This window comes from Sapajus apella, unplaced genomic scaffold, assembly GCF_009761245.1.
Source record: "Sapajus apella isolate SASKATOON/1434 unplaced genomic scaffold, GSC_monkey_1.0 scaffold3, whole genome shotgun sequence".
In the NCBI taxonomy this organism is placed as follows: domain Eukaryota; kingdom Metazoa; phylum Chordata; class Mammalia; order Primates; family Cebidae; genus Sapajus; species Sapajus apella.
Genome location: NW_022436943.1, coordinates 36,413,276 through 36,427,133, shown reverse-complemented (window position 1 = coordinate 36,427,133; position 13,858 = coordinate 36,413,276). Strand labels below are relative to the sequence as shown.

General features: G+C 31.8%; 1 protein-coding gene across 6 annotated transcripts in view; it reads left to right on the top strand.

The window, feature by feature from the left end:
- Nucleotides 1–13,858, top strand: part of CSMD3 (CUB and Sushi multiple domains 3) — a 1,239,477-nt gene that overhangs the window by 901,664 nt on the left and 323,955 nt on the right. For all 6 annotated transcript variants that reach the window (XM_032246339.1, XM_032246357.1, XM_032246370.1 and 3 more), the window contains 2 exons: nt 3,228–3,354; nt 5,085–5,287. In XM_032246339.1, the coding sequence (XP_032102230.1) occupies nt 3,228–3,354; nt 5,085–5,287 (330 nt within the window). The remainder of the gene's footprint in view (nt 1–3,227; nt 3,355–5,084; nt 5,288–13,858) is intronic.

Below are 13,858 nucleotides of genomic sequence, written 5' to 3'. Positions count from 1 at the left end.
ATTTATAGAGGCAGAAATCCATTCTGTGTCAGGTCTATTTGGATAAAATTGACTCAGATCTTTTATTTTTAGCAGCTGTATTGACATATAATTGATATACAAAAAAACTGTACATATTTAATGTTTACAATTTGACTTACCTTTTGAGACCTTTTGAAAAAAAGCGGAATATTTCTACTGTTTTTTGATATAGTCAACATAGGAATTGCCACAAAGCTTGCTAGAATACAAATAGAAAATATGAAATTCTAGTTATTATAGGCCTTGAAATTAATTGCATAGTGATTTCGATGATATGAGACCTCTCTTGGTTTATTAAAACATTGATTTATGCAGAAAACAAACATTTTTTATCTAACTAAAATGCAATCACAGTTCTTTCTTTTCTGAATTTTGGAAAGATTGTGAGGGTAATACCTAAAATAATAATCAAATCAAATTGTCAAAAGCTTGAGATTCTGGAATATGATCAATAATCAGCCCATTGGCATTGGTTATGAGAAAAATGTATCACTGATTAATTCTCTCTGATGTGATTATGAAATGTGTTCAGAAAAGCATCAAGAGTTTAATAGCACAATACTATAAACATAAATATTTACTTGCCATGCTGTTTTTAAAATTAATACCACAAATACATTAAAATCACATATATTTTTATGTGTGTTGAACCAAGAGGAAGATATTCTCTACTTTTTGGAAAGATTTTAAACAAATGGAAGGGCATTTAGCCTGAGATAAGAAGGTTTTAATTATGTTTGCAACAAATCAATGCATTTTATATCTACAAATATTCCAAATCAAAATGTATTGACTTGATATGCACAAGATTTCATTGGTAGGAGAATCATTTTTATTAAAATTCTAATGACAGATGATCAAATAAACTTAGCAGCTATAAAGAGTTGGACACATGGTGAGTGATACTGAATAATTTGATGATAACAGAAGATGAAATTCTGTTTTAGATGGTGTTCTCTACTGGCAATAGTTAATAGCTTTAACACTTGGCCTATGATGATTATAATATCCTGTGCTCATTAACCTTAAATATCTATTATTACCTTAGTCAAATAAGAAAACTTTTCTTAATTATTTAGATTATTTATAGGTAATTATGTTTCTGAAGCTTATTCATTGATCAAACAAAAATTAATTTTTGAGGCATCATAGCTGGTGAGGATTTAACCTGTATCTCTTCTTTAAACACTATATTTTATTTTATTCTGCAAACATAAGTTTTATACAGAATTTGAACTCCAGTGCTACAGCATATGATACTGGCTCCTTTGAGGTCAAAATACCAGGTAATATTTTATAACAAAGAAATAAGAGGGGAAACAGCTATATTTAAGTTCAAGACTCAATGTACTGCAAAATACTCGAATTGACTAAAAATTAATCTATAAAGTATCAACTCTGTTCTCAAATTAAACGTATGCCCAAAATAGTGATACATCATAAATAAGTGATGAAAAATGAATTAATATATTTATGTTTGCAGATCATCCAACAGGATTTTTGTTAAAAAAATGAAAAACTATAAATGGTGATGACATCTTAAATACTAATACTATTTTAATTTAAAAATCTTCCAAGTGTGTCATTATAAATTAGATTAGTGTTGCAATAAAAAATAATATTCCCTTAGCCCTCCATGGGTGTATCAGTCAGGGTTCTTCAGAGAAACAACACCAATAGGATATCTCTCTTTCTCTTTCTCTCTGTCTCTGTCTCTGTGTCTCTCTCCCCCCCATCCTATCCATCTATCTATCTACAGAGACTTATTTAAGAAACTGAATCATGCAATGGTAGGGGCTGGTAAGTCCAAAATCCATAGGGCAAGTTAATAGCTTGGAAACTGAGGCAGGAATTGCTAAAGTTTTGAGAAAGAATTTCTTTGTTTTTCCCCTGGAAATTTAGTTGTGCTCTTCAGGTCTTCAAATTTATTGAATGAGGCCTATAAGTCAACTGATTGTAGATGTTATTTTTATACCTAGATAAGCTTTTAATTAATAACTGACACTAATGGCCCAGCCAAGTTGACACATAAAACCATCCATCACAGAGTGATGTAAAATAGTATCTAAAATTTTTGAAGCAAATTTACATACATGCAGCCTACAAATTTGAGGCATTAGATTCTTGTGTTATCAGGTCTCTTCCGAATGCTGAAACTTTCCTGCTTTGGCCTTCCTTGGTCTAATAATAATAATATCAGAAATAAAAAGTTTGATCCAGTTATTGAATCTAAGATAATAGCAAAGTTGTCAGAATCAAAATGGAGTCACTTGTGTTAAAAACTCTGACAAATAGAACTGGGAAGGCCATAGGTAGAGGGTTCTCATGCACAAGTGCCTGATAACAAGAACTATCACAAAAAACTCAAATGCGTAAGGCATTCCACGGTGTTTTCCATGTTTCTAGGATTCAGAGAGGTAGAGCGATATGCTAACTAAAACACTTACTTTCTCTCTATTCCAGCAGGGAGACTTCTTTCTAGATTGTTCACTGAAATAAAATCACTCCAGTTATTATAATAGTATTAAATAGCATTAACATGGAGAAGGAATCTGCTAAAATATAAAATTTTAATTATATTGTATGACAATACTTAGATTCTTAGTTTGATAATTTTTATAAAGATTAGAGACCACATTAAAGCAAAACTCAACTAGATTTTACTGAGGTATAGAAAAAAATGCCACTTTGACTTCTGGGAGAATAAAAGGGAAAGGGTTCAAAATGATTTAAAGGCAGAATAAAAGGACAATGAAATTTAGAAGGCCTGAGGGACTGTAGTAAAGATTAGTTTTTCTCAGAGGTGGGGTAGTAAGATGATGAATTATTCAGGCTGCAATTCGCTAGCAGTGAGCAACTTGCCATCTGTTTCCCTTTTTAAATTATCATTATTTAACAACATATCTTAAAGTGTTTGAAATCCTAACTCAGAGGTTTTGAGTGTGTCTTTTTATAATTCTTTAAGTATGTTTCTGTTTTATTGTCTTTTCTGTGATTTAACTTGAGACTCTACTATTTGATTGCATTATATACTCTTGTTTCAATTAATACTTTAAAAGTTTATACAAACGTATACTTTAAAGAGGCAAGGAAATCAGGCTTCTTGTTAATGCAAAAAAAATGTATATCCATGAGAGAAATTTGTAGATTTTTTGGAAAATATTGGCATTAAATTGTGGCTAAAATTTTTATTATTTTTTTATCAGCTGAATGCGGAGGTCGTTTTAAAGGAGAATCATCAGGAAGAATCCTGTCTCCTGGCTATCCTTTTCCATATGACAATAATCTGCGTTGCATGTGGATGATTGAGGTAGATCCTGGAAATATTGTCAGGTAAATGAATTTCACATTCTCAACATTACTAGGGAATCTGAAGTATCTAACCAACCTCTCTATATAAAATTAATATCCATTTATTTCAGTGTTTTGTTTTCATTTTTGTTTTTTTCTTGAGGCAGAGTCTTATCCTGTCACCCAGACTGTAAGGCAGTGGCGCAATCTCGGCTCACTGCAGCCTCTTCCTCCAGGGCTCAAATGATCTTCCCACCTCAGCCTCCTCAGTAGGTGGGACTACAAGCACATGCCACCAGGCTAGGCTAATTTTTAAATGTTTTGTAGAAAAGAGGCCTCACTATGTTGCCCAAACTGGTCTCAAATTGTTGGGCTCAAGCAATTCTCCCGGCTCCCAAAGCCCTGGGTTTACAGGTGTGAGCCACTAAATGGCCCATTTTGATTAATATACAGAGTTGTGCAGATTATTATCCTAGTGCATCCTCACTAACAATTAGAGGAAATAAAATTAGCAGGGGACTGAATACCATTTCCTGTTGTCCTTGTCCCTAAACACACTTGTGAAGCACCTGCTCTCTGCCCCTTTAATCATGTTACATTTCTCTTTCCTGCAGAGTTCTTCACAGTTATACTACCCCTTAGAAAAGTACAGAATCATGATCTCTTAAATCAACACCAATCTGACTTCCAAAGCGATCACAGACTCTCATTCCCAGCTTTACTATGCAGCTTTGGCTATAATCATCCTTGATATCTGAGCTACTTAGTGTGTATTCAATAATAAACAATAACTTCAAAACTTAAGAATTACTACTGTATAAAGTAGTCATATAAATTCCATTTATACAAAACGGAATTTCAGACTGGCTTCTTGGTGGTATACTCCTATGCTTTGATGGATGCAGGATGAGTTGGTACATTACTTTTGCAAGGCAATGTGCAAACTCAAAATAGGCTACACTGTGTCATCCCCAGTTTATTTTTCTTTAGTCTAAGTCATGCATTGTTTTATTAAATATCAGAATTATTAAAGTTGAAAGTAGTAATATCAACAGAATTTGGGGATTTCTAAAAAATAAACATTGTTTGATATTAAATTGCAACCCAAATTTAAAGCTGTAACAATTCATGTATCAAACATAAGTGTGTAGTTTGTAGAGTTGAGCATGTTGATATAATTAGATTTCTAAATTTTGCATCAAGCACAAAAAGCATCTGATGCTACTTTTGTCTAGATTGAACTTAAAACAGAATAGATTTAATATAAAGCAGTGGTAAAAGTGTATACTGTAGAGTCAGATAACTTGAGTTTAATTTGTGACTATGCTACTCTTTGGGCAATTATTTCATTTATCTAAACTCCATTTGCCACATTTGTAAAATTGAGATAAAAATTATTTCTACTTTATTGGGTCATTGTAACAATTAAAAAAATAAAATATATGTAATGCATTTTGTATAGTGCCTAATATATAGAAGATTGTCTATAAATGTCCCCTACATTTGCCCCAGCTAAATTCACGAACACGGGAAAAAACGTATGCCTAAAGTTTTTATAATTTGCAAAGGTGATACAATAGTGTATTTAATAATATTCTAAAGAAACAAATTATGCTGCTCAAGAAAAACATATTTAGCATATATGCTGTTTATATAATTCATTTTTATCACATAGCAAAAAAGAAATATCTAGTAAAAACCACATTGCATATTTTTTTATTTAAAATTGAATCATTCTTTAAAATAATTGAAGAAATATGGTTCTCCCACAGCTTGCAGTTTCTTGCTTTTGATACGGAAGCCTCACATGACATACTCCGAGTTTGGGATGGTCCACCAGAAAATGAGATGCTTTTAAAGGAAATTAGTGGATCTCTTATTCCTGAAGGAATTCATAGCACCCTCAACATAGTAACCATCCAGTTTGACACGGATTTTTATATTAGCAAGTCTGGGTTTGCAATTCAGTTTTCAAGTAAGTTTTTTTTTTTTAATTATTCAATGCAAAATAGAAAGATGATGTAAATAGTCATGTTAACATTACTGTTCAAAGTTTTAATTTTAAAATTTTGATGATTTTAAATATTCATGCTTTTGGTCTTACTATTTCTCTGCAGTGAAGGTAAACTATATATGGGAAAAAGGTAATACAATTAACTTTGAATACTAATTGTGGGGACTTCTCTCCACTTGTAAAACCATTTATTCTTAAAGTAAATTTGGTGTTAAAATTACTCAGCTAAAAAATTACATCACAGAAGCTTATAATCTGGAAATACTGTAAAAATAGATATTTTAAAATGTGGAGTTTTGCAGATGAGGAAGGAAATGAATATTTGCTATTACAAAGAATACAATCCTACATTTTTTACTATTTTTTATTCTTTAAATATCTTAATTATATATTCACAGATATATTTAACAAAATATTTCAGACCATTTTTTAATTAAAGATTTTCTGTAACAATAATATGACAATGAAATAGCATTCCTTGTAAGTAATTACCAGTCTTCTTGTCTTGATAATTTTTTTCTTCTTCTCATGGTGCTGCTAAGTGGCTAAATATATGTTGTTCTGTAAAATAAATGTTTAGCTGTTGGATACGATAAATGAAAATTGAAAATTTTTAAATGCTATATTTACTTGTCAATGCACATTATCTCTTTGAGAAAATTACCTAATAAATTTTCTATCTGTATAGTCTTAAAAAGTCCTATTAACGGAAATGTATCAATGTTTGTAAGATCAACTATAACAGTGAAAACCAGTACTCTTCAAATGTGTCAAAATTCAAATTCTGGCTCCTAACTAACTGCCAATTTTGGGCACCTTAACTAGTGACTCGATACTGGGTTTTCTAATTGGCATAGGAATAAATAAGTTATTAAATGTAACTCATCTCATAAATAGTTAAGTGTAACAGAATTATGTGTGTACAGTATTTTGTATTGAGTAGATAGCTAGTACTTAATGAACTATTCTTTTTACATAAACAAACGTAATATTGAAATGGCTTGAAAATAAATAATTCAAATAATTTTAAAAGCATGAAGAACTTTTATCAGTGCCAACAAAATATACCATTTTAGGTAGACAGATAATACAGTCAAACAATTGTCTTGGCCAACTTTGTTTATGGAACACAGTTATTTGACATACACAAATGAATTGTTTTGTACTATATGGCCTAACCTCATGTGAAAGGGAGTTTAAACTGAGAAGTCAATGTTTCTAAATTTGCACTTTAAACATATATTTTGAGAAAAAGGGAATAAACTAAGAAAATAATCATTTAAAAAGTGAATATAAATGAATCCCAATTATAAAATATTTACCCATGAAATATTCTTCATATTTGCATATTCTACTCTCTACTGTTTATTTCTTTTTTCTTTTTGAAGTGGGAAAAATTTGTTAAAGAGCTGATTAATTTTAGTTATTTCTATTGGTAGTTTAGCAACCGACAATTCTTACTTTTGCTTTAGATTAGTAATACATACTGTTTTCCACTTAAATTTTTATTGTGATTAAACATCTGCATACAGTAATATGAAAAGATGTTTCAGGCTCAGTGTTTATGAATGCATAGTTTATCTGATTAAGTGTAAACATGGTATTTTGTATGCATTTCTGAGAATTTTTATTGTAGATAATCTGTGAAATTAGCAGTATATTTTTATTTGTAAATCATACTAAAGTTATAGAAACAATATATGCCATACTAGAACTTTAATAACTCTACCTTCATAAGATTTTTTTAAGATGAGTAGAAATTTGTACTACTGATCTGAACCTTAAATCCAACCTATTGAAATAAAGTTACATGGATAGTTACTACATTGTGAATGAAAATTAGCCTCTTGGATAAAGATCTTTTCTGAAACATGTGTTTACACAGCTTTTCAACTGTTCCGATTTCAAATGGGAAAATATTCTTTTCATGAATGAAGTTTTGGTGGGTGCCAAGAACCAACTTAAATGCTTTATAAATATAATCTTATTTAATTTTCACAAAAGCCATATAAGATATGGTTATCATTCTCATTGCCCAAAGAAATAGATTAATGTTCAGAAAGTCAGTTACTTTGTTCAAAATCATACAACTACCAGATGCCTGGAGTGGTAACTCAAACTCATATGTCTGAAAGGAGATTAATGTCATGCTTTGTACATAGTAAGTGCTTAGGAGTTATTATTATTATTACAGTATTATTATCCTAGATACATGCATTAATATGCCAGAGGGAATAGAAAGCTTTCAGTTGTATATTATTAGTTGTAATGAAGTTCTACATTTTAATTTGTTTGGCTCCCTGATTATAATCCCAAGGACCACATCAAAGGCCCCAATCTGAAAAAGCAGGTGATATATGAGTGAAACAGTGAAAAGACATGAAGGAAAGCTGGAGGATATACATGCCCATTTGAAAGGGACAAATGTCCTCTCTTGCTCTAGGCATTTTGCCCTGTAGGAAGACAGGATAATTTTAAAGCAGAATTTAAAATAAGAAATTAAATCTAAAGTCATCTGGTTTCTAAAGTATATAAGTAGTAATAAAGAAAATGTAAATGGTCTGTAGGCCACTAAACCACTACTGTGGGTCAAACTTGGCTTGGGGGTTCATTTTTGCCACTTTAGTGTCTTACATAAATTTTTCTTCCCTAGATAAATCTATTTCATCCTACCCGTTTATTCATATGTTCATTCATTAATTCATTCACTCATTCAGTCTAGGAGAGTCTATTAATAACAAGATATTAAACATATTTATCACCAATTAATTCTCAAATGTGTCTTTTCTTTAACTCAAGCAACTTTTAATTGCACTCTCTCTCTCTGCTGCTGCTGCTGCTGGTGTGGCTTTCCATCACCAAACCTTCTTTTTTCTTTAGTGTTACTTCTGCTCCCTCGTGTTTAAATTCTACTCATTCTTCCATACTATGTGCCAAGATCCCTTTTCAGGAAAATATTTTCTTGCTATTCTAGTTCATGCTCCTTTCAATAGTGGTATTTCTTTTTCCCAAAATAAAGATCACTATAAACAGTTTAGCAATTCATTGTTCTATAATTTTTTTTTGGCTGTTGTTTTTTGTTTTTGTTTTCGTTTGAGACAAGGTCTTGCTCTGTCACCCAGGGTGCAATGCAGTGGCACAATCACAGATCACTGCAACCTCAACCTCCTGAGCTCAATCGATCTTCCCACCTCAGCCTCTCAAGTAGCTAGGACTACAGGTGTGCACCACCACAATTCACAAATTTTTAATTTTTCTGTAGCGATGAGGTCTCACTATGTTGACCAGGTTGTTGTTAATGGTATTTAAATGATAGTGCCTTTGCTCCCCCAAATATATGAATATCATGAGTATCTTCATCCCTTGAAATGAATATAGAACAAAAATACTTTGTACAGGGTAATACTGTAATTTACTATCCAAACTTAAGGTATTTCTGAGACTAAAAGCAAGCACTAATAAAAATGTAGCTCAGCAACAGCCACAAACCAGAATGATCATACATAATCAGGAAGTACTGTCATTTTAATAGTCAAATTTTATTTGAGTCCTCTTTCCCCCATTACTGTACTACAATTTAATTTCCATTCTTCTTTTGAGCAAATAGCTGTTCATTGAAAATCAAAATAATTAATTAAAAAATAATGAATCAGGCAATAGTAGAACAGTCTTCACCAATGAATGCAACAGGTGATATATATTTCACCAAACAGTGCAAAGTTAATTTAACAGAAATGTAGGTCACAGACCAACTTTATAATCATCAAGCCACTATCAGCAGCCTTATGACTTTTATTTCACGAACCACTCATTCTTTGTAGAGTCTGTTGCTTTATCTCTTGATATTACTGTCTGAAGGCACTTTTGCTTAATAAGAGCTACTTAAGCCTAACATTGCCACTTCATGCTCTCCTATGTGCTGTCCTCATTTCTCTGCAGTCAGCTTCTATATACACTGCTTAAATTTTAATCTGCCTGTCACATTCTACTTTAGTTCCCCAGGGAGGATATCATTGGGTATCACGCTGTCATTTGTCCAAAGAATAGTCGATTTTGACAGAGCATTTTCTATGCTCTTCACTCTTTGACCTCTCTGTTAAGAATCTTCCCCTGCTGGGTAACACAAAATGCTAAGGCCTATAGCTAAAATTGTTGAAAAATCTCAAGAAAATAGATCCCTTAGCCATGAGAGGTTGAAGTTCTCCAGCTTTAACCGACTGTGTGGTGCCTCTGCCTTTGTTCTCATCCTTATTATTGTTCCCTGCACTGCTCTTACAGTCGACTAGCCACTCATTTCTTTATCCCTCCAGCCAGAGTTTTCTCCACATTTCTATCTGGCTGATCTTTCTGAAATACAAAATTGGACATCACTTCTCTGTTGAAAATTATTTAATGGCCACGAAGATCTAAACTCAAAACTTTGGCATGACATTTAAAGCCTCCACAATATGCCCCTGCCAAATTCACTCCTCACTGTTCATTTACATACATCCAGAGGTCTAATTAAATTATGAAAGCACAATATTCTTGTACATTTCTGCTGCTTTGCAAACTATCCTCCATATTCCTGAAACATTTATGCTTATGTTCAAAATTTATACATATTTAGTCATTTTCCAGGGCCTAGGTCAAATTTTACTTGTAATAACAATGAACTACTAGACAGAATTACTTATTTCCAAATATGTACTGCCCCTTCCTGGTTTGCTCAGCACAGTCCTCATTTACGCCTGTTGTCCTGGCATTATGACTAGTTTAACATTTGGCCTGTATCCTCCCTTTTTAGCAAAGTATCACTATTAGTAGTTCATTAAAATAAGCCAGTGTATTTATTAGATCCCTACTTTGTGACATAAGTTTGCAGTGCTTAGTAACTATAATGCATGGTTACATCTGAAATACAAATACCATTAGGTTGGTGCAAAAGTAATTGCAGTTTTGCCATAATAACTTGTATTATTTTGCATAATAACTTCTATTTCTCAACTTTTTCCAGATGCCAGGTAATTAACATTTACCTTTCACAGATAGCATGTAGGACACTTGTAGATAAAATGAAACATTCTTAGATATGAACACATCACCCATTCTGATCCTAGATGGTGGTGAGAGGAGCATTTTGACATTGTTGTCCTGGCAGATAATCTGTATAACAGCCAGTTATGCTACAGCATGTATTGTGGTTTGGAAGATACCTAAAATTGGCAGGATTAGTGGGAAATATGGGAAATACGTGTTCTTTAAATATGTGTAGAAATAGAGACCGAGCAGTTGATCTACAGACCTATAAAATAGAGCCTGAATACTCCTGGCACAAGTATATTATATGCTATTTATTTTATTGTGTAAATTTGAAACGAATTACTTTATCATAAAAATATTTTTATTCTCTTGAAATAGACCTTTATGGCCGCAATGAGATTTTAAAAAGTAAATGTTTAATGAAAAAGTCTGTACTGAATATTCGTTTCTTAAGAAAGCTGATATACACCAAGATGTCCAAAACGAAAGTCAGTTCTACTGAAGGGGCTGTCAAGAAACACTCAAGCAGAGATCAGCAAGGATTCTAAAAAAACTTATGTTTGTGAAAGTTGAAACAAAACCAAAAAGATAGCAGAAAATAATCCAGAGCAGTTTTTAAATTACTATTTGTAAATCCAAGAATTTCATACTTCCAGAAACATATTTTTTTAAAAAAATGATCCATTTCAATAATACTTATTTAAATAAGTGATAATACTTTTTTAAGAAGGGAATTGACGTGCTGATTGTTTATTTAGCTGTGTATACAGAAATTAGTAAGACATTTAATTAATTGAAATACTATTATTTTGTGTATCATGTTAACATTTTATAGAATAGTGAATAGGGCAGTTTTATTAATATATGCTAAAATACGAATGATAATTAAATGGTTACTTGAAGCCATGATAATGCATTAAATACATCTTTACCATTTTAAAGTACTTAATATATTAAATATGTGTTAATTATTTTTAAGTACCTATCTTCAACAGCCACATTATTTTTATTTCAATTTCTTTTATTGTGGTAAGAACAATTAACACGAGATCTAATTTTTAAGCAAATTTTTAGGTGCAGAGTGCATTATTTTGGCTTAGGTACAAATTTGTATAGCAGGTCTTTAAAACTTATTTACGTTGCTAAACTGAAACATTATGCCAGTTAATTAGTAATTCTCATATCCCATCTCCCCCTAAGCCTATGGTAAAAACAATTTCATTCTCTGATTCTATTAATTTAATTATTTTACATACCTCATATAAGTGAAATCATGCAGTATTTGTGTTTCTGTGACTGGCTTATTTTATTTAGCGTAATGTCCTCAAGGTTCACTCATGTTGCTGATTGCAAAATCCTTCTTTTAAAAACAAATAATATTCCATTGGGTGTCTATGCCATGTTTTCTTAATCTGTCTATAGACAATTAAGTTGTTTCCAACATCTTGGCTATAGTGAATAATGTTGCAATGAACTTAGGAGTACTAATACTTTCTCGAGATCCTTATTTCAATTCTTTAGGATAAATATCCAGAAATGGGATTGTTGGATTATAAAGTACTTCCTTTTTTAACTTTTTGAGCAGCTTTCATACTATTTTCCATAGGGACTGTAACGTTTTGCATCACCACCAATAATATGTAAGAGTTTCCATTTCTCCATATTCTTGCCAACACTTAAAAAAGAAATAATAACCCTCCTGATAGGTTTGAGGATAATATATTATTTTGACTTTAATTTGCATTTCCTTGATGCTTGGTGATGTTAACCCTTTCTTCATATACCTGTTGTCCATTGTATAACTTTTTTTTATAGAAATGCCTATTCAACACCTTTGACTGTTTTTTATCAGTCATTTGCTATTGAGGTATAGAGGTTCCATATGTATTTTGGATATTGACCTATTATTAGATGTATGGCTGGAAAATATTTTCTCCCATTCCATAGGTTGCCATTTCACCCTGTTGATTGTTTTTCTTGTTGTTGTTGTTGTACAGAAGTTTTTAAGTTGGATGTATTCCTGCTTGTTTATTTTAGCTTTCATCACCTGTCATTGGTGTCATGTCCATGAAATCATTGTGAATACTAATATTATAAAGCTTTCTTCTCTTTATTTTTTTCTTCTGAAAGTTTTACAGTTTCATGTCTGGCATTCAAGTTTTAGTCCATTTTGAGTTGATTTTTGTGTATGCTGTAAGATAAGAGTCTAATTTCATTCATTTGCTTGTGGATACCCAATTTTCTAAATGCCATTTATCAAAGAGACGATCCTCTCCCCTTTGTGTATTCCTAAAATGCCCCTCAAATTTTGATAGTGATTGCATTGAACCTGTTGATCACTTTGTGTCGTATAGGCATTTAAACAATCTATGAACAGATGATGTTTTCCCATTTTTTTATGTCTTTAATTTCTTTCATTAACATTTTATAATTTTTTGTTTACAAGCCTGTCAGCTCCTTAGTTAAACTATTCCTAAGTATTTTATTTTTTGTGAGATTATTTTAAATTAGATTGTTGCCTGAGTATCCTTTTTAGATAGTTCATTGTTAATGTATAGAAAAACAACTGATTTTTTTGTATGTTGATTTTATATCCTGAAACTTTATTGAATTCATTAGTTCCAACAGTTTTTTCCATAAAGTCTAGGGTTTTCTATATATAAGATTATGTCATCTGCCAGCAGATACTATTTTACCTCTTTCTTTTCAGTTTGGAAAACTGAAACAAGAAAACAGTTGTTTTGTTTTGAAAAAGAAACAGTTGTTTCTTTTTCTTGCCTTAACTTCTCTGGCCAGGACTTCCACTATTATGCTGAATAGGAGTGGGTAGTGAGAATTATTACCTTATTCCTGATCTTGGAGGCAAAGTCCTCAGGTTTTTTTTTTTTTTTTTTTTTTCCTAGACAATATGATGTTAGCTGTGGGCTTTTGATATATGGCCTTAATTATGTTGAAACACTTTTCTTCTATTCCTGTGTATTGAGAAACTTTTTTAACATTAAGGAGTGTTTAATTTTGTCAAATTCTTTTTCTGCATCTACATGTCATTTTAATCCATTTTTCTGTTAAAGTGGTGTATCACAATAATTGATTTTTGTATATTAAACTATCCTTCTGTCTCATGAATAAATCCTACTTGAACATTGTGTGTGATCCTTTTAACATTTTAATGTGTTATTGGATTTAGTTTGCTAGTATTTTGTTAAGGAGTTTTCCATATGTATTCATCAGAAATATTGATCTCTAGTTTTCCTTTCTCGTGGTAGATTTTTCTGGCTTTGGTATCAGGGAATATTGCCTTTACAAAATGAGTTTGGAAATGGTTCTTTTGTTGTTTGTTTTGTTTTGTTTCAATTGTTGGCAGTGAGAGGGGAGAGTTTGAAAGGATAGGAATTAATTCTTTTTTTTTTTTGAGGCGGAGTTTCGCTCTTGTTACCCAGGCTGGAGTGCAATGGCGCGATCTCGGCTCACCGCAACCTCCGCCTCCTGGGTTCAGGCAGTTCTCCTGCC